The following is a 21,505-nucleotide window of genomic DNA, read 5'->3' as shown; positions in this document are numbered from 1 at the left end:
AGGAAGTCAGGTCCAGACTGTTTCAGGAAGTCAGGTCCAGACTGTTTCAGGAAGTCAGGTCCAGACTGTTTCATGAAGTCAGGTCCAGACTGTTTCAGGAAGTCAGGTCCAGACTGTTTCATGAAGTCAGGTCCAAACTGTTTCAGGAAGTCAGGTCCAGACTGTTTCAGGAAGTCAGGTCCAGACTGTTTCAGGAAGTCAGGTCCAGACTGTTTCAGGAAGTCAGGTCCAGACTGTTTCATGAAGTCAGGTCCAGACTGTTTCAGGAAGTCAGGTCCAGACTGTTTCAGGAAGTCAGGTCCAGACTGTTTCAGGAAGTCACGTCCAGACTGTTTCAGGAAGTCAGGTCTAGACTGTTTTAGGAAGTCAGGTCCAGACTGTTTCATGAATTCAGGTCCAGACTGTTTCAGGAAGTCAGGTCCAGACTGTTTCAGGAAGTCAGGTCCAGACTGTTTCATGAAGTCAGGTCCAGACTGTTTCAGGAAGTCAGGTCCAGACTGTTTCAGGAAGTCAGGTCCAGACTGTTTCAGGAAGTCACGTCCAGACTGTTTCAGGAAGTCAGGTCTAGACTGTTTTAGGAAGTCAGGTCCAGACTGTTTCAGGAAGTCAGGACCAGACTGTTTCAGGAAGTCAGGTCCAGACTGTTTCAGGAAGTCAGGTCCAGACTGTTTCAGGAAGTCAGGTCCAGACTGTTTCAGGAAGTCAGGTCCAGACTGTTTCAGGAAGTCAGGTCCAGACTGTTTCAGGAAGTCACGTCCAGACTGTTTCAGGAAGTCACGTCCAGACTGTTTCAGGAAGTCACGTCCAGATATTATTTTTCATTTGTTATGAAAATTCAATTTTTCTCATTTCATTCTAATTCGGTTAAGCAAAGTGTACTCGCCGTTCTTATCTCTAAGAGTTTATTGGATTTGTTACCTGTCTTTTCTAGAAGTTGAATTTAAATACTAATATAAGAGTTTTTTTTTTATTTAGGCTATCCCTTGTGGTTCGTTAAAAAAGCACACAGTAACGCTAAAGTCATCCTGTACATTATTACTGAGAGACACCCTTGGAATCCTAATAGGAGAATAATTTTGAAATTGCCATATAACCCTATTTTAAGTAAACTAACCCGTAACGCAGCGGATACAAAACATAAAACGTTTTAAATTACCCAAATACATTTAGGGAAAGGGTTAGTAAGAATAGGGTAGGAGAGGATAGTAGTCCGGGCGGGGTTATATATTACCTTGTGGTTAGTGTGATGAAGTCTGTGTGGGGGAAACAGGGAGTAAACTGGAGATCAGAATTGAAGAACATAATTTTGTGGGGAATTATGGCTGGTAACAGTGCTGGAGTAAATCATAGTTGGGACAAGAATCACAATATTGATTTTTAAAAATTTGAAATAATCTATAAAAGTAATAAAGTACCACTGTATTACTACTAAAAGTACCACTGAGAACTAGAGGAGTAATGGAAGGGATTCTAATAAGTACTATGAATAATTTCGCTGGCTACAGAAATTTTACTTCGGAGGAGAGCTTAACTAGGAAGACGGTTCTGAGTGAATTCAAATTAGATCTCAATATATGAATGAATGAAAGCAGTTCCATTAGCCGCGTTCCTTGGGGTTTGGAGAGGGTCACGAGGGATACCATCCAGATGAACATCTCTATTAATAACATCTCCAGTTCCCAGAATAGCAGGGTTACAGAAAGGTCACATGACCATAATTCCGTGGAAGACATTACACAGGTACATCGGCAGTCGGTGATAGTAGTGACCTGGTTAGGAGGTCATGAAGGATAAGAGGACTGGACCCTGGATAACAGCCTTACGGGCTCACCATAGCCCGTGCTACATGGGCATTTCATTCTGAGTAGCTAAATAAAAAACAACAACAACAACAGGATAGCAGCATCATTAGACGTTGAGATGTAAGTCTCGTCCTAATCACACACTCAGACCTTGACAAAGCACTCAGGAGAGTGCGAAAGACTTTGTGTAAATTCCATTCATAAATATAAAAAATTCACATGCGTGGGTTTTTATCCTATGTTGCTATTATTGACGTTATTATTATTAGTGTACGTTGCTGAAGGAATATAGCTGCAATAAGACATTTCAGGCTGCAAGTTCAAGACAAAAATCTCTGATAAAACATAATAATTTTGTTTTATTTTAAATATTATGATATTGAAGTTGTATATTTTCATGTATAATTTAATACATTTTTTAAACATAACAGTTTATCACAAAACACAATATATATCTTCTTTAATGATTAAATAATTACAAACATTACTAGAAACCAAATTGTTATTTCGGATAATTTAACGTTACGTTTATTAGAGACAAATTGCGTTATCACAATGAATTATCTATCATCTACCGCTCGTTAACCTTGCATATTTGTTGTTAAAATGTTGCACGTTCCTATTTACAGCTTGCTGTTATATTCCATTATGAGGAGTGGGCGAGCTCGTAGGTATTATGGGTATTGGTTTTCTTGTCTCACACTATATCATTCCCCCTCTCTCTCTCTCTTTCTCTCTCTCTCTCTCTCTCTCTTTCTCTCTCTCTCATCCTGCCTCTTTCCGTGTCTGTCAGCCTCTCCATCTCTTTTTCTCACCTTCTATCTGTCTGTAAGTCGGTCTATCATTCTCTGTTGTACAGTTTCTCATTCTCATTGCCAATTTTACTTTACTGAACTTCCCTCCCTCTCTCTCTCTTTCTCTCGTTCTCTTTATTTCTCTCTCGCTTTCTCTGTCTCTCTGACCCACATGGCAAAGACTGCTGTGGGTCCCACTGGGAGCAGGCACGAGAGATTCTCATTATGCTAAGTAGAGAGCCTCGGCGATATCAAATATGCATTTTCAATATCAAAAGCTAAGAAAAATTGCATAACACATGAGGTTATTATAAATGATCTTGGGAAATTTTCAGAGAGGAATGCAAGTCATTGATTACCTTGGATATTTATCAAAGGATAATGCATGTAAACGAATATAAATATACATTAAAATGTATCGTATAATATTTGGTATAAGAAACACATCAATATTTTCGTGCTTATTGTTAATTATGTAAATTAAGTGGATGTATTTTGTGACTGAATGTTATTTGTTTCCATTAGGTTAAATGATAATGAAATTTTCATTTGTTAATCAAACATTATGTATTAGCAGGACGATACCGCGCGAACAGTTCGTTAAACGGCGCTATGTAGTGTGCATATGTTGTGTCACACTTAGCGTGGTCACACTTAGCTAGCCTGGACACACTTAGCTAGCCTGGACACACTTAGCTAGCCTGGTCACACTTAGCTAGCCTGGACACACTTAGCTAGCCTGGACACACTTAGCTAGCCTGGTGACACTTAGCTAGCCTGGTGACACTTAGCTAGCCTGGACACACTTAGCTAGCCTGGTGACACTTAGCTCGCCTTGTCACACTAAGCTAGCCTGGTCACACTTAGCTCGCCTGATCACACTTAGCTAGCCTGGTCACACTTAGCTAGCCTAGTCACACTTAGCTAGCCTGGTCACACTTAGCTCGCCTGATCACACTTAGCTAGCCTAGTCACACTTAGCTAGCCTAGTCACACTTAGCTAGCCTGGTGACACTTAGCTAGCCTGGTCACACTTAGCTAGCCTGGTCACTCTTAGCTAGCCTGGTCACTTTTAGCTAGCCTGGTCACTCTTAGCTAGCCTGGTCACACTTAGCTAGCCTGGTCACTCTTAGCTAGCCTGGTGACACTTAGCTAGCCTGGTCACACTTAGCTAGCCTGGTCAGTCTTAGCTAGCCTGGTCACTCTTAGCTAGCCTGGTCACTCTTAGCTAGCCTGGTCACTCTTAGCTAGTCTGGTCACACTTAGCTCGCCTGGTAACACTTAGCTCGCATTGTCGCACTTAGCTCGCCAGGTCACTCTTAGCTAGCCTGGTCACTCTTAGCTAGCCTGGTCACTCTTAGCTAGCCTGGTCACACTTAGCTAGCCTGGTTACTCATAGCTAGCCTGGTCACTCTTAGCTAGCCTGGTCACACTTAGCTTGCCTGGTCACTCTTAGCTAGCCTGGTCACTCTTAGCTAGCCTGGTGACACTTAGCTAGCCTGGTCACACTTAGCTAGCCTGGTCACACTTAGCTAGCCTGGTCACTCTTAGCTAGCCTGGTCTCTCTTAGCTAGCCTGGTCACTCTTAGCTAGTCTGGTCACACTTAGCTCGCCTGGTCACACTTAGCTCGCCTTGTCACACTTAGCTCGCATGGTCACACTTAGCTAGCCTGGTCACTCTTAGCTAGCCTGGTCACTCTTAGCTAGCCTGGTCACACTTAGCTAGCCTGGTCACTCATAGCTAGCCTGGTCACTCTTAGCTAGCCTGGTCACACTTAGCTAGCCTGGTCACACTTAGCTTGCCTGGTCACAATTAGCTAGCCTGGTCACACTTACCTAGCCTGGTCACTCTTAGCTAGCCTGGTCACTCTTAGCTAGCCTGGTCACACTTAGCTAGCCTGGTCACACTTAGCTAGCCTGGTCACACTTAGCTAGCCTGGTCACATTTAGCTAGCATAGTCACTCTTAGCTAGCCTGGTCACTCTTAGCTAGCCTGGTCACACTAAGCTCGCCTGGTCACACTTAGCTCGCCAGGTAACTCTTAGCTCGCCTGGTCACTCTTAGCTCGTCTGGTCACACTTAGCTCGCCTGGTCACTCTTAGCTAGCCTGGTCACACTTAGCTCGCCTAGTCACTTTTAGCTAGCCTGGTCACTCTTAGCTAGCATAGTCACTCTTAGCTAGCCTGGTCACTCTTAGCTCGCCTAGTCACACTTAGCTCGCCTGGTCACTCTTAGCTCGCCTGGTCACTCTTAGCTAGCCTGGTCACTTTTAGCTAGCCTGGTCACTCTTAGCTAGCATTGTCACACTTAGCTAGCTTGGTCACTCTTAGCTCGCCTAGTCCCACTTAGCTTGCCTGGTCACTCTTATCTCGCGTGGTCACTCTTAGCTCGCCTGGTCACTCTTAGCTCGCCTGGTCACTCTTAGCTTGCCTGGTCACTCTTAGCTTGCTTGGTCATTCTTAGCTTGCCTGATCACACTTAGCTTGCCTGGTCACTCTTAGCTAGCCTGGTCACACTTAGCTAGCCTGGTCACTCTTAGCTAGCCTGGTCACTTTTAGCTAGCCTGGTCACTCTTAGCTAGCCTGGTCACACTTAGCTAGCCTGGTCACACTTATCTAGCCTGGACACACTTAGCTAGCCTGGTGACACTTAGCTAGCCTGGTGACACTTAGCTAGCCTGGACACACTTAGCTAGCCTGGTGACACTTAGCTCGCCTTGTCACACTAAGCTAGCCTGGTCACACTTAGCTCGCCTGATCACACTTAGCTAGCCTGGTCACACTTAGCTAGCCTAGTTACACTTAGCTAGCCTGGTCACACTTAGCTCGCCTGATCACACTTAGCTAGCCTAGTCACACTTAGCTAGCCTAGTCACACTTAGCTAGCCTGGTGACACTTAGCTAGCCTGGTCACACTTAGCTAGCCTGGTCACTCTTAGCTAGCCTGGTCACTTTTAGCTAGCCTGGTCACTCTTAGCTAGCCTGGTCACACTTAGCTAGCCTGGTCACACTTAGCTAGCCTGGTCACTCTTAGCTAGCCTGGTGACACTTAGCTAGCCTGGTCACACTTAGCTAGCCTGGTCAGTCTTAGCTAGCCTGGTCACTCTTAGCTAGCCTGGTCACTCTTAGCTAGCCTGGTCACTCTTAGCTAGTCAGGTCACACTTAGCTCGCCTGGTCACACTTAGCTCGCATTGTCGCACTTAGCTCGCCAGGTCACTCTTAGCTAGCCTGGTCACTCTTAGCTTGCCTGGTCACTCTTAGCTAGCCTGGTCACACTTAGCTAGCCTGGTTACTCATAGCTAGCCTGGTCACTCTTAGCTAGCCTGGTCACACTTAGCTAGCCTGGTCACTCTTAGCTAGCCTGGTCACTCTTAGCTAGCCTGGTGACACTTAGCTAGCCTGGTCACACTTAGCTAGCCAGGTCACTCTTAGCTAGCCTGGTCACTCTTAGCTAGCCTGGTCACTCTTAGCTAGCCTGGTCACTCTTAGCTAGTCTGGTCACACTTAGCTCGCCTGGTCACACTTAGCTCGCCTTGTCACACTTAGCTCGCATGGTCACACTTAGCTAGCCTGGTCACTCTTAGCTAGCCTGGTCACTCTTAGCTAGCCTGGTCACACTTAGCTAGCCTGGTCACTCATAGCTAGCCTGGTCACTCTTAGCTAGCCTGGTCACACTTAGCTAGCCTGATCACACTTAGCTTGCCTGGTCACAATTAGCTAGCCTGGTCACACTTACCTAGCCTGGTCACTCTTAGCTAGCCTGGTCACTCTTAGCTAGCCTGGTCACACTTAGCTAGCCTGGTCACACTTAGCTAGCCTGGTCACACTTAGCTAGCCTGGTCACATTTAGCTAGCATAGTCACTCTTAGCTAGCCTGGTCACTCTTAGCTAGCCTGGTCACACTTAGCTCGCCTGGTCACACTTAGCTCGCCAGGTAACTCTTAGCTCGCCTGGTCACTCTTAGCTCGCCTGGTCACACTTAGCTCGCCTGGTCACTCTTAGCTAGCCTGGTCACACTTAGCTCGCCTGGTCACTTTTAGCTAGCCTGGTCACTCTTAGCTAGCATAGTCACTCTTAGCTAGCCTGGTCACTCTTAGCTCGCCTAGTCACACTTAGCTCGCCTGGTCACTCTTAGCTCGCCTGGTCACTCTTAGCTAGCCTGGTCACTTTTAGCTAGCCTGGTCACTCTTAGCTAGCATTGTCACACTTAGCTAGCTTGGTCACTCTTAGCTCGCCTAGTCACACTTAGCTTGCCTGGTCACTCTTATCTCGCGTGGTCACTCTTAGCTCGCGGGGTCACACTTAGCTAGCCTGGTCACTCTTAGCTCGCCTGGTCACTCTTAGCTCGCCTGGTCACTCTTAGCTTGCCTGGTCACTCTTAGCTCACCTGGTCACTCTTAGCTCGCTTGGTCATTCTTAGCTTGCCTGATCACACTTAGCTTGCCTGGTCACTCTTAGCTCGCCTGGTCACTCTTAGCTAGCCTGGTCACACTTAGCTAGCCTGGTCACTCTTAGCTAGCCTGGTCACTTTTAGCTAGCCTGGTCACTCTTAGCTAGCCTGGTCACACTTAGCTAGCCTGGTCACACTTAGCTAGCCTGGTCACTCTTAGCTAGCCTGGTGACACTTAGCTAGCCTGGTCACACTTAGCTAGCCTGGTCAGTCTTAGCTAGCCTGGTCACTCTTAGCTAGCCTGGTCACTCTTAGCTAGCCTGGTCACTCTTAGCTAGTCTGGTCACACTTAGCTCGCCTGGTCACACTTAGCTCGCCTTGTCGCAATTAGCTCGCCAGGTCACTCTTAGCTAGCCTGGTCACTCTTAGCTAGCCTGGTCACTCTTAGCTAGCCTGGTCACACTTAGCTAGCCTGGTCACTCATAGCTAGCCTGGTCACTCTTAGCTAGCCTGGTCACACTTAGCTAGCCTGGTCACTCTTAGCTAGCCTGGTCACTCTTAGCTAGCCTGGTGACACTTAGCTAGCCTGGTCACACTTAGCTAGCCTGGTCACTCTTAGCTAGCCTGGTCACTCTTAGCTAGCCTGGTCACTCTTAGCTAGCCTGGTCACTCTTAGCTAGTCTGGTCACACTTAGCTCGCCTGGTCACACTTAGCTCGCCTTGTCACACTTAGCTCGCCTGGTCACACTTAGCTAGCCTGGTCACTCTTAGCTAGCCTGGTCACTCTTAGCTAGCCTGGTCACACTTAGCTAGCCTGGTCACTCATAGCTACCCTGGTCACTCTTAGCTAGCCTGGTCACACATAGCTAGCCTGGTCACACTTAGCTAGCCTGGTCACAATTAGCTAGCCTGGTCACACTTACCTAGCCTGGTCACTCTTAGCTAGCCTGGTCACTCTTAGCTAGCCTGGTCACACTTAGCTAGCCTGGTCACACTTAGCTAGCCTGGTCACACTTAGCTAGCATAGTCACTCTTAGCTAGCCTGGTCACTTTTAGCTAGCCTGGTCACTCTTAGCTAGCATTGTCACACTTAGCTAGCTTGGTCACTCTTAGCTCGCCTAGTCACACTTAGCTTGCCTGGTCACTCTTATCTCGCGTGGTCACTCTTAGCTCGCGGGGTCACACTTAGCTAGCCTGGTCACTCTTAGCTCGCCTGGTCACTCTTAGCTCGCCTGGTCACTCTTAGCTTGCCTGGTCACTCTTAGCTCACCTGGTCACTCTTAGCTCGCTTGGTCATTCTTAGCTTGCCTGATCACACTTAGCTTGCCTGGTCACTCTTAGCTCGCCTGGTCACTCTTAGCTAGCCTGGTCACACTTAGCTAGCCTGGTCACTCTTAGCTAGCCTGGTCACTTTTAGCTAGCCTGGTCACTCTTAGCTAGCCTGGTCACACTTAGCTAGCCTGGTCACACTTAGCTAGCCTGGTCACTCTTAGCTAGCCTGGTGACACTTAGCTAGCCTGGTCACACTTAGCTAGCCTGGTCAGTCTTAGCTAGCCTGGTCACTCTTAGCTAGCCTGGTCACTCTTAGCTAGCCTGGTCACTCTTAGCTAGTCTGGTCACACTTAGCTCGCCTGGTCACACTTAGCTCGCCTTGTCGCAATTAGCTCGCCAGGTCACTCTTAGCTAGCCTGGTCACTCTTAGCTAGCCTGGTCACTCTTAGCTAGCCTGGTCACACTTAGCTAGCCTGGTCACTCATAGCTAGCCTGGTCACTCTTAGCTAGCCTGGTCACACTTAGCTAGCCTGGTCACTCTTAGCTAGCCTGGTCACTCTTAGCTAGCCTGGTGACACTTAGCTAGCCTGGTCACACTTAGCTAGCCTGGTCACTCTTAGCTAGCCTGGTCACTCTTAGCTAGCCTGGTCACTCTTAGCTAGCCTGGTCACTCTTAGCTAGTCTGGTCACACTTAGCTCGCCTGGTCACACTTAGCTCGCCTTGTCACACTTAGCTCGCCTGGTCACACTTAGCTAGCCTGGTCACTCTTAGCTAGCCTGGTCACTCTTAGCTAGCCTGGTCACACTTAGCTAGCCTGGTCACTCATAGCTAGCCTGGTCACTCTTAGCTAGCCTGGTCACACATAGCTAGCCTGGTCACACTTAGCTAGCCTGGTCACAATTAGCTAGCCTGGTCACACTTACCTAGCCTGGTCACTCTTAGCTAGCCTGGTCATTCATAGCTAGCCTGGTCACACTTAGCTAGCCTGGTCACACTTAGCTAGCCTGGTCACACTTAGCTAGCATAGTCACTCTTAGCTAGCCTGGTCACTCTTAGCTCGCCTAGTCACACTTAGCTCGCCTGGTCACACTTAGCTAGCCTGGTCACTCTTAGCTCACCTGGTCACTCTTAGCTCGCCTGGTCACTCTTAGCTCGCCTATTCACACTTAGCTAGCCTGGTCACTCTTAGCTATCCTGGTCACACTTAGCTTTCCTGGTCACACTTAGCTTGCCTGGTCACTCTTAGCTCGCCTGGTTACTCTTAGCTCGCCTGGTCACTCTTAGCTTGCCTGGTCACACTTAGCTAGCCTGGTCACTCTTAGCTATCCTGGTCACACTTAGCTCGCCTGGTCACACTTAGCTAGCCTGGTCACACTTAGCTCGCCTGGTCACACTTAGCTAGCCTGGTGACACTTAGCAATCCCGGTCACTCTTAGCTATCCTGGTCACACATTTAGCTCGCCTGGTCACTCTTAGCTCGCTTGGTCATTCTTAGCTCGCCTGGTCACTCTTAGCTTGCCTGGTCACACTTAGCTAGCCTGGTCACTCTTAGCTATCCTGGTCACACTTAGCTCGCCTGGTCACACTTAGCTAGCCTGGTCACACTTAGCTCGCCTGATCACACTTAGCAATCCCGGTCACTCTTAGCTATCCTGGTCACACACTTAGCTCGCCTGGTCACTCTTAGCTCGCCTGGTCACTCTTAGCTCGCCTGGTCACTCTTAGCTCGCCTGGTCACTCTTAGCTCGCCTGGTCACTCTTAGCTCGCCTGGTCACTCTTAGCTCGCCTGGTCACTCTTTGCTCGCCTGGTCACTCTTAGCTAGCCTGGTCACTCTTAGCTCGCTTGGTCACTCTTAGCTTGCCTAGTCACTCTTAACTCACCTGGTCACTCTTAGCTCACCTGTTCACTCTTAGCTCGCCTGGTCACTCTTAGCTCGCCTGCTCTCTTAATGTGACATTGTTAATGTTTATCGTATTTGTTTCTGAAGTTGTACTTCGAGTTGGATTTGCCAATTTCATCTGGGAACCCAAGCCATGTGGAGACAATTCCAACTGGAGACCAGACCACCAGGTGACCATTCCCCGTGAAGACCATTCCATCAGGAGACCATTCCACCTGGAGACCATTCCACCAAGAGACCATTCCACCAGGAAACAATTCCACCAGGAGACCATTCCACCTGGAGCCCAGTCCACCAGGAGACCATTCTAGCTGGAGACCATTCCACCAGCTAGTTGACCATTACACCTGGAGACCATTCCACCAGCAGACCATTCCACCAAGAGACCATTTCACCTGGAGACCATTCCACCAGGAGACGATTCCACCTGGATACCATTCCACCTGGAGACCATTCCCCCAGGAGACCATTCCCCCAGGAGACCATTCCACCAGGAGACCATTCCACCAGGAAACCATTCCATTAGGAGACCATTCTACCAGGAGACCATTCCCCCTGGAGACCATTCCACCTGGAGACCAAACCACCTGGAGACCATTCCACCAGGAAGACATTCCACCTGGAGACCATTCCACTTGGAGACCTTTCCACCAGGAGACCATTCCACCTGGATACCATTCCACCTGGAGACAATTCTATCAAGAGACCAATCCACCAGGAGACCATTCCCCCTGGAGACAATTCCACCTGGAGACCATTCCCCCTGGAGACCATTCCACCTGGAGACCATTCCACTTGGAGACCATTCCACCAGGAGACCATTCCACCTGGATACCATTCCACCTGGAGACAATTCCACCTACTGACCATTCCACCAGGAGACCATTCCACCAGGAGACCATTCCACCAGGAGACCATTTCACCTGGAGACCATTCTACCAGGAGACCATTCCACCAGGAGATCATTCCACCATTAGACCATTCCACCTGGAGACCATTCCACCTGGATACCATTCCACTTGAAGACCATTCCACCAGGAGACCAATCTGCCTGGAGACCATTCCACTTGGAGACCATTCCACCAGGAGACCAATCCCCCTGGAGATCATTCCACCAGGAGACCATTCGACCTGGAGACCATTCCACCAGGAGACCATTCCACAAGGAGACCATTTCACCATTCTACCATTCTACCAGGAGACCATTCCACCTGGAAACCATTCCACCAGGAGACCCTTCCATCAGGAGACCATTCAACCTGGAGACCATTCCACCAGGAGACCATTCCACCTGAAGACCATTCCACCTGGAGACCATTCCACCCGGAGATCATTCTGCCGGGAGACCATTCTGCCGGGAGACCATTCCACCTGGAGACCATTCCACCAGGAGACCCTACCACCTGGAGACCATTCCACCAGGAGATTATTCCAACTGGAGACCATTCCACCAGGAGACCATTCCACCAGGTGACCATTCCACCAGGAGAGCATTCCACCAGGAGACCATTCCACAAGGAGACCATTTCACCAGGAGACCATTCCACCAGGAGACCATTCCACCTGTAAACCATTCCACCAGGAGACCCTTCCACCAGGAGACCATTCAACCTGGAGACCATTCCACCAGGAGACCATTCCACCTGGAGACCATTCCACCTGGAGACCATTCCACCAGGAGACTATTCTGCCGGGAGACCTTTCCACCAGGAGACCATTCCACCTGGAGACCATTCCACCAGGAGACTATTCCAACTGGAGACCATTCCACCAGGAGACCATTCCACCAGGAAACCATTTCACTCAGGAGACCATTCCACCTGGAGACCATTCCACCAGGAGACCATTCCACCTGGAGACCATTCCACCAGGAGACCATTCCACCAGGAGACAATTCCACCTGGAGACCATTCCACCTGGAGACACCATTCTACTAGGAGACCATTCCCCCTGGAGACCATTCCACCAGGAGACCATTCCACCAGGAGACCTTTCCACTGGGAGACCATTTCACCAGCCCAGCAAACACAAATCATCTACACAACGTTCGCCTATCTCTTCCCATAGGTGTGGGAATGATTTGCATTGAGAATGGTGCAGGAGAGCCTTTGAGAAACTTTTACTCAAAAAATCCAAACACAAAGGTTTAATTATAAATTGTTTTTCTACAATTATTTTCTTCCAAATGTAAAACAAATAGTTTTTACATGTTTAAATATAAAATTTATGGTGTTTTTTTTGTAAAATTCATTAATAAATTGTGAATGATATATATTGGCTGAGTGAAACCTTTAAAATCCATTTTGTTATAATATGAACAGAAAAAAGTAGTTTTCCAAATTTTCTAAAAATCGCTCTTTTTAACACAATTTGACTCCTTATGCATTCCACTAAACACTAATATCATGTTTAAATATATAATTTATGTATTATTCCCTAAGATAATTTATATAAATTATAAAAGTTGCTGGAAAGTGGTGAGAAAGAATCTGAAAACGTTTTGTTGTCTTATATTGGCGTGTTCTTATTAACTAGAGTGAGTAAGAGTGAGCGAGAGTGGGTAAGAGTGAGTAAGAGTGACTGAAGGTGAGTGAGAGTGCCAGAGAGTGTGTAAGTGTGAGTAAGAGTGAGTATAAGAGTGACTGAGAGTGAGTAAAAGTGACAGAGTGAGTAAGAGTGAGAGTAAGGGTGACAGAATGAGTAAGAGTGAGAGTAAAGTGATTGAGAGTAAGGGTGAGTATGAGAGTAAGAGTGATTGAGAGTTAGAGTGAGAGTAAGAGTGATTGAGAGTTAGTGAGAGTAAGAGTGATTGAGAGTAAGAGTGATTGAGAGTAAGGGTGATTGAGAGTAAGAGTGATTGAGAGTAAGAGTGATTGGGAGTAAGAGTGATTGGGAGTAGGAGTTAGAGTGAGAGTAGGAGTAAGAATGAGAATAAGAGTGATTGAGAGTAAGAGTGAGTAAGAGTAAGAATGAGAGTAAGAGTGATTGAGAGTAAGAGTGATTGGGAGTAAGAGTGATTGGGAGTAAGAGTAAGAGTGAGAGTAAGAGTAAGAATGAGAATAAGAGTGATTGAGAGTAAGAGTGATTGGGAGTAAGAGTAAGAGTAAGAATGAGAGTAGGAGTGATTGAGAGTAGGAGTGATTGGGAGTAAGAGTGATTGAGAGTAAGAGTAATTGAGAGTAAGAGTATGAGAGTAAGAGTGAGAGAGTGAGTATGATTGGGTAAGGGTGACTGAGAGTGAGTAAGAGTGCAGAGTAAGAATGACAGAGTAAGAGTGATAGAGAGTAAGAGTGACAGAGAGTAAGAGTGACAGAGTAAGAGTGACAGAGAGTAAGAGTGACAGAGAGTAAGAGTGACAGAGAGTAAGAGTGACAGAGAGTAAGAGTGACAGAGAGTAAGAGTGACAGAGTAAGAGTGAGTATGAGAGTGAGTAAGGATGACTGAGAGAAAGAGTGAGTAATAGTGTGTAAGAGTGATTGAGATTTAGAGTGAGAGTAAGAGTGATTGAGAGTTAGTGAGAGTAAGAGTGATTGAGAGTAAGAGTGATTGAGAGTAAAAGTGATTGAGAGTAAGAGTGATTGAGAGTAAGAGTGATTGGGAGTAAGAGTGATTGAGAGTAGAGTGATTGGGAGTAAGAGTGATTGGGAGTAGGAGTAAGAATGAGAATAAGAGTGATTGAGAGTAAGAGTGAGTAAGAGTAAGAATGAGAGTAAGAGTGATTGAGAGTAAGAGTGATTGAGAGTAGGAGTGATTGAGAGTAAGAGTGATTGGGAGTAAGAGTAAGAGCGAGAGTAAGAATGAGAATAAGAGTGATTGAGAGTAAGAGTGATTGGGAGTAAGAGTAAGAATGAGAGTAGGAGTGATTGAGAGTAGGAGTGATTGGGAGTAGGAGTGATTGGGAGTAAGAGTGATTGAGAGTAAGAGTGACAGAGAGTAAGAGTGACAGAGAGTAAGAGTGACAGAGTAAGAGTGACAGAGAGTAAGAGTGACAGAGAGTAAGAGTGACAGAGAGTAAGAGTGACAGAGAGTAAGAGTGACAGAGTAAGAGAGTGAGAGTGATTATGAGAGAGTTAAGAGTGTGAGGTGTAAGAGGGTATAGCAGGCCAGGGAGGCAGGATGTGTGGTCACAGATAGGCCTAGGCCTCGTGATCTCTAATGTTGGTTTTTATATATATGTTGGATTTTTTGTCCTGTTTCAAATTATAATTATTTAGCAGGAATGTAATAAGATATTGCACAGTATTAATGTGACAATAATATATGCATTATTTCCTTGATAATCAAACTTCTTGTTCAAAGATAATATACAATCTTTGAAGGAAACATTTTGAGAGCGCAAGCTGGCAACACTGGGCTGGTGGGTGAGAGAGACATGGTTAGTTGTGCTCAGACCTTCAGTGGTGAAGGGTGTGTCCCAGCTGGCCGCCACCAGCCGCCACCCGCCGCCACCCGCCACCAGCCGCCACCTGCCACCACCCACCACCCACCACCACCCACCACCAGCCGCCACCCGCCACCCGCCACCACCCACCACCAGCCACCACCTGCCACCACCCACCACCAGCCGCCACCTGCCACCACCCACCACCAGCCGCCACCCGCCACCACCCACCACCAGCCGCCACCTGCCACCACCCACCACCAGCCGCCACCTGCCACCACCCACCACCAGCCGCCACCCGCCACCACCCACCACCAGCCGCCACCTGCCACCACCCACCACCAGCCGCCACCCGCCACCAGCCACCGCCACCCACCACCGCCACCCGCCGCCACCACCCACCACCACCAGCCGCCGCCGCCACCACCACCCACCACCACCGCCGCCACCACCCATCACCGCCGCCGCCACCACCACCCACCACCACCGCCGCCACCACCCATCACCGCCGCCGCCGCCACCACCCACCACAGCCGCCGCCGACACCACCGCCACCACCCACCACAGCCGCCACCACCACCCTCCACCACCACCACCACCCACCACCGCCGCCACCACCAGCCGCCACAAGGCGCCACCGCCCGCCACCGCCCGCCACCAGCCGCCATCACCACCACCACCACCACCAGCCGCCATCACCGCCACCAGCCGCCACCAGCTGCCACCACCACCAGCCGCCACCACCACCAGCCCCCATCACCGCCACCAGCTGCCACCACCACCAGCCGCCACCACCAGCCGCCACCACCGCCACCACCATCCGCCACCACCGCCACCACCACCTGCCACCAGCCGCCACCACCGCCCGCTATCAGCCGTCACCGCCCGTTGCCACAGTCGCCACCGCAAGCCGCCACCGCCAGCCGCCACCAGCCCCCCCCACCGCCGATCGTCACCACCCATCACAGCCGCCGCCGCCCGCCACCGCCCGCCACCGCCCGCCACCACCCACCACAGCCGCCACCACCCACCACCCGCCGCCACCACCCACCACCAGCAGCCGCCGCCGCCACCCACCACCCGCCGCCACCACCCACCACCACCAGCCGCCGCCGCCACCACCACCCACCACCACCGCCGCCACCACCCACCACCACCAGCCGCCGCCGCCACCACCACCCACCACCACCGCCGCCACCACCACCCACCACCACCGCCGCCACCACCCATCACCGCCGCCGCCACCACCACCCACCACCACCGCCGCCACCACCCATCACCGCCGCCGCCGCCACCACCCACCACAGCCGCCGCCGACACCACCGCCACCACCCACCACAGCCGCCACCACCACCCTCCACCACCACCACTACCCACCACCGCCGCCACCACCAGCCGCCACAAGCCGCCACCGCCCGCCACCGCCCGCCACCAGCCGCCATCACCACCACCACCACCACCAGCCGCCATCACCGCCACCAGCCGCCACCAGCTGCCACCACCACCAGCCGCCACCACCACCACCACCAGCCGCCATCACCGCCACCAGCTGCCACCACCACCAGCCCCCATCACCGCCACCAGCTGCCACCACCACCAGCCGCCGCCACCACCGCCACCACCAGCCGCCACCACCGCCACCACCACCTGCCACCAGCCGCCACCACCGCCCGCTATCAGCCGTCACCGCCCGTTGCCACAGTCACCACCGCAAGCCGCCACCGCCAGCCGCCACCAGCCCCCCCCACAGCCGATCGTCACCACCCATCACAGCCGCCGCCGCCCGCCACCGCCCGCCACCGCCCGCCACCACCCACCACAGCCGCCACCACCCACCACCCGCCGCCACCACCCACCACCACCAGCCGCCGCCGCCACCCACCACCCGCCGCCACCACCCACCACCACCAGCCGCCGCCGCCACCACCACCCACCACCACCGCCGCCACCACCCACCACCACCAGCCGCCGCCGCCACCACCACCCACCACCACCGCCGCCACCACCACCCACCACCACCGCCGCCACCACCCACCACCGCCAGCCGCCACCACTCATCACAGACGCCGCCACCCGCCACCGCCCGCCACCACCGCCAGACACAGCCGCCAGTGTCCGCCACCGCCGCCACTGTCCGCCACCGCCGCCACTGTCCGCCACCGCCGCCACTGTCCGCCACCGCCGCCACTGTCCGCCACCGCCACCACTGTCTGCCACCGCCACCACTGTCCGCCCGCCGCCACCACTGTCCGCCCGCCGCCACCACTGTCCGCCCGCCGCCACCACTGTCCGCCCGCCGCCACCACTGTCCGCCCGCCGCCTCCACTGTCCGCCCGCCGCCTCCACTGTCCGCCCGCCGCCTCCACTGTCCGCCCGCCGCCACCACTGTCCGCCCGCCGCCGCCACTGTTCGCCCGCCGCCGCCACTGTCCGCCCGCCGCCGCCACTGTCCGCCCGCCGCCGCCACTGTCCGCCCGCCGCCGCCACTGTCCGCCCGCCGCCACTGTCCACCACCGCCGCCAAAGCCGCCACGGTCCGCCCGCCGCCACTATCCGCCACAGCCGCCACTGTCCGCCCGCCGCCACTGTCCGCCCGCCGCCACTGTCCGCCCGCCGCCACTATCTGCCACCGCCGCCACTGTCCTCCCGCCGCCACTGTCCGCCCGCCGCCGCCCTGTCCGCCCGCCGCCACTGTCCGCCCGCCGCCACTGTCCGCCCGCCCCCACTATCCGCCACCGCCGCCACTGTCCGCCCGACGCCACTGTCCGCCCGCCGCCACTATCCGCCACCGCCGCCACTGTCCGCCCGCCGCCACTGTCCGCCCGCCGCCACTATCCGCCACCGCCGCCACTGTCCGCCCGCCGCCACTATCCGCCACCGCCACCACTGTCCGCCCGACGCTACTGTCTGCCCGCCGCCACCGCCGCCACTGTCCGCCCGCCGCCACTGTCCGCCCGCCGCCACTATCCGCCACCGCCGCCACTGTCCGCCCGCCGCCACTATCCGCCACCGCCGCCACTGTCCGCCCGCCGCCACTATCCGCCACCGCCGCCACTGTCCGCCACAGCCGCCACTCTCCGCCGTACAGCCTCCCCTCTCTCCGTTAGTAAATAATTATAATTGTTAGTAAATAATAAAAGAAATATAAATTATTAGATTTTTTTTACCCTTAAATTGGTTTTAATATTTAAATTGAAAATAATAATATAATATAAAATATAATAAAAATAATATAATATAAAATATAATAAAAATAATATAATATAAAATATAATTTAATTTCAAGAAATTTAACTTTAAACACAAAGATGTGAAAAGGGTTCAGATTATTGGCTCAAACCTTTCATAAGAGATTCATATTGGTATATGAATGGATTATGAATGACTCATGTTAGGAGTGTAAAGTTGCCACAACATCTCAAATTAGTGTTAGATACATATGTCTTGGTTATAAGTTTTGGAAACCTATTTAAGTCCACACACAATATCGTATCTGATACGATAAAACAAACGTTTCCAATACTTTCAAATACTTTCCAGATATGTTGTGGCAACCTAAAATTGTTTGCTGGGAGGAGACCATTCCACCAGGAGACCATTCCACCTGGAAACCATTCCACCAGTAGACCATTCCATCAGGAGACCATTCAACCTGGAGACCATTCCACCTGGAGACCATTCCACCAGGAGACCATTCCGCCTGGAGACCATTCCACCAGGAGACCATTCCACCTGGAGATCATTCCACCAGGAGACTATTCCACCTGGAGACCAGTCCACGTGCAGACCATTCCTCCAGGAGACCATTCCCCCAGGAGACCATTCCACCAGGAGACCATTCCACCAGGAAACCATTCCATTAGGAGACCATTCTACCAGGAGACCATTCCCCCTGGAGACCATTCCACCTGGAGACCAAACCACCTGGAGACCATTCCACCAGTAGATCATTCCACCAGAAGATCAAACCACCTGGAGACCATTCCACCTGGAGACCATTCTACCTGGAGACCATTCCACCAGGAGACCATTCCACCTGGAGACCATTCCACTAAGCGACCATTCCATCTAGAGACCATTCCATCTGGAGACCATTCCACCTGGAGACCATTCCACCGGGAGACCATTCCACCTGGAGACCATTCCACATGGAGACCATTCCACCAGGAGAACATTCCACCTGGAGACCATTCCATCAGGAGACTATTCCACCTGGAGACCATTCCACACGGAGACTATTCCACCTGGAGACCGTTCCACCAAGATACCATTCCACCTGGAGACCATTCCACCTGTAGACCATTCCACATGGAGACCATTCCACCAAGAGACCATTTCACCTGGAGACCATTCCACCTGGAGACTATTCCACCAAGAGACTATTTCACCTGGAGACCATTCCAACTGGAGACCATTCCATATAGAGACTATTCCACCTGGAGACCATTCCACCAGGAGACCATTCCACCAGGAGACCATTCCACCCAGGAGACCATTCCACCTGGAGACCATTCCACCAGGAGACCATTCCACCTGGAGACCATTCCACCAGGAGACAATTCCACCAGGAGACCATTCAACCTGGAGACCATTCCACCTGGAGACCATTCCACCAGGAGACCATTCTACCAGCTGGAGACCATTCCACCTGGAGACCATTCCACTTGGTGACACCATTCCACAAGGAGACCATTCCCCCTGGAGACCATTCAACCAGGAGACCATTCCACCAGGAGACCATTCAACCTGGAGACCATTCCACCTGGAGACCATTCCACCAGGAGACCATTCTACCAGCTGGAGACCATTCCACCTGGAGACCATTCCACTTGGTGACACCATTCCACAAGGAGACCATTCCCCCTGGAGACCATTCCACCAGGAGACCATTCCACCAGGAGACCATTCCAAATAGAGACCATTTCACCAGGAGACCATTCCACCAGGAGACCATTCCACCTGGAAACCATTCCACCAGGAGACCATTCCATCAGGAGACCATTCAACCAGGAGACCATTCCACCATGAGACCATTCCACCTGGAGACCATTCCACCTGGATACCATTCCACTTGAAGACCATTCCACCAGGAGACCAATCCCCCTGGAGATCATTCCACCAGGAGACCATTCGACCTGGAGACCATTCCACCAGGAGACCATTCCACAAGGAGACCATTTCACCAGGAGACCATTCTACCAGGAGACCATTCCACCTGGAAACCATTCTACCAGGAGACCCTTCCACCAGGAGACCATTCAACCTGGAGACCATTCCACCAGGAGACCATTCCAACTGAAGACCATTCCACCTGGAGACCATTCCACCCGAAGACCATTCTGCCGGGAGACCATTCTGCCGGGAGACCATTCCACCTGGAGACCATTCCACCAGGAGACCCTACCACCTGGAGACCATTCCAGCCGGAGATTATTCCAACTGGAGACCATTCCACCAGATGACCATTCCACCAGGAGACCATTCCACCAGGAGACCATTCCACAAGGAGACCATTTCACCAGGAGACCATTCTACCAGGAGACCATTCCACCTGGAAACCATTCCACCAGGAGACCCTTCCACCAGGAGACCATTCAACCTGGAGACCATTCCACCAGGAGACCATTCCACCTGGAGACCATTCCACCTGGAGACCATTCCACCAGGAGACCATTCTGCCGGGAGACCATTCCACCAGGAGACCATTCCACCTGGAGACCATTCCACGAGGAGACTCTACCACCTGGAGACCATTCCACCAGGAGACTATTCCAACTGGAGACCATTCCACCAGGAGACCATTCCACCAGGAAACCATTTCACTCAGGAGACCATTCCACCTGGAGACTATTCCACCAGGAGACCATTCCGCCTGGAGACCATTCCACCAGGAGACCATTCCACCAGGAGACAATTCCACCTGGAGACCATTCCACCTGGAGACACCATTCTACTAGGAGACCATTCCCCCTGGAGACCATTCCACCAGGAGACCATTCCACCAGGAGACCATTCCACCGGGAGACCATTTCACCAGGAGACCATTCCACCTGGAAACCATTCCACCAGTAGACCATTCAATCAGGAGACCATTCAACCTGGAGACCATTCCACCTGGAGACCATTCCACCAGGAGACCATTCCGCCTGGAGACCATTCCACCAGGAGACCATTCCAACTGGAGATCATTCCACCAGGAGACTATTCCACCTGGAGACCAGTCCACGTGCAGACCATTCCTCCAGGAGACCATTCCACCAGGAGACCATTCTACCAGGAAACCATTCCATTAGGAGACCATTCTACCAGGAGACCATTCCCCCTGGAGACCATTCCACCTGCATGGAGACCAAACCACCTGGAGACCATTCCACCAGTAGATCATTCCACCAGGAGATCAAACCACCTGGAGACCATTCCACCTGGAGACCATTGTACCTGGAGACCATTCCACCAGGAGACCATTCCACCTGGAGACCATTCCACTAAGTGACCATTCCATCTACCCAGCAAACAATTTTAGGTTGCCACAACATATCTGGAAAGTATTTGAAAGTATTGGAAACGTTTGTTTTATCGTATCAGATACGATATTGTGTGTGGACTTAAATAGGTTTCCAAAACTTATAACCAAGACATATGTATCTAACACTAATTTAAGATGTTGTGGCAACTTACACTCCTAACATGAGTCATTCATAATCCATTCATACACCAATATGAATCTGTTGTGAAAGGTTTGAGCCTTATCTGAACCCTTCTCACATCTTTGTGTTTAAAGTTAAATTTCTTGAAATTAAATTATATTATTTTATATTATATTATATTATTTTTATTATATTTTATTTTATAATTTATTATTATTTTTCTTATATTTTTTTATATTATATTAGTGTTTTCAATTTAAATATTAAAACCAATTTAAGGGTAAAAAAATCAAATAATTTATATTTCTTTTATTATTT

The 21,505-nt window shown here is 51.1% G+C and overlaps 2 protein-coding genes across 2 annotated transcripts; both read left to right on the top strand.

Moving 5' to 3' along the window:
• The first annotated feature begins 1,647 nt into the window (after window positions 1-1,647).
• On the top strand, window positions 1,648-19,615 carry LOC138369703 (uncharacterized). The gene is made up of 5 exons (XM_069333137.1): window positions 1,648-1,740; window positions 10,249-10,331; window positions 10,816-11,631; window positions 18,116-18,834; window positions 19,173-19,615. The coding sequence occupies exons 1-5, from the start codon at window positions 1,648-1,650 to the stop codon at window positions 19,613-19,615; spliced, it is 2,154 nt and encodes a 717-aa protein (XP_069189238.1).
• A 383-nt stretch (window positions 19,616-19,998) lies between these two features.
• On the top strand, window positions 19,999-21,033 carry LOC138369702 (uncharacterized). The gene has a single exon (XM_069333136.1). It carries the CDS (start codon window positions 19,999-20,001, stop codon window positions 21,031-21,033), a length of 1,035 nt encoding a protein of 344 aa, XP_069189237.1.
• Window positions 21,034-21,505: the final 472 nt, after the last annotated feature.

Source organism: Procambarus clarkii, chromosome 29 (assembly GCF_040958095.1).
Source record: "Procambarus clarkii isolate CNS0578487 chromosome 29, FALCON_Pclarkii_2.0, whole genome shotgun sequence".
NCBI classification, from domain to species: domain Eukaryota; kingdom Metazoa; phylum Arthropoda; class Malacostraca; order Decapoda; family Cambaridae; genus Procambarus; species Procambarus clarkii.
This window is presented reverse-complemented; position numbering and strand designations above follow the sequence as displayed.

Coding starts and splice junctions, on each gene's coding strand:
- LOC138369702 (XM_069333136.1), top strand. CDS start 19,999: ATGACCATTCCACCAGGAGACCATTCCACCAGGAGACCATTCCACAAG.
- LOC138369703 (XM_069333137.1), top strand. CDS start 1,648: ATGAACATCTCTATTAATAACATCTCCAGTTCCCAGAATAGCAGGGTT. Junction 10,332..10,815: donor ACTGGAGACCAGACCACCAG/GTGACCATTCCC, acceptor CCTTTCCACCAG/GAGACCATTCCACCTGGATA. Junction 11,632..18,115: donor CCAGGAGACCATTCCACCAG/GTGACCATTCCA, acceptor GTTTGCTGGGAG/GAGACCATTCCACCAGGAGA.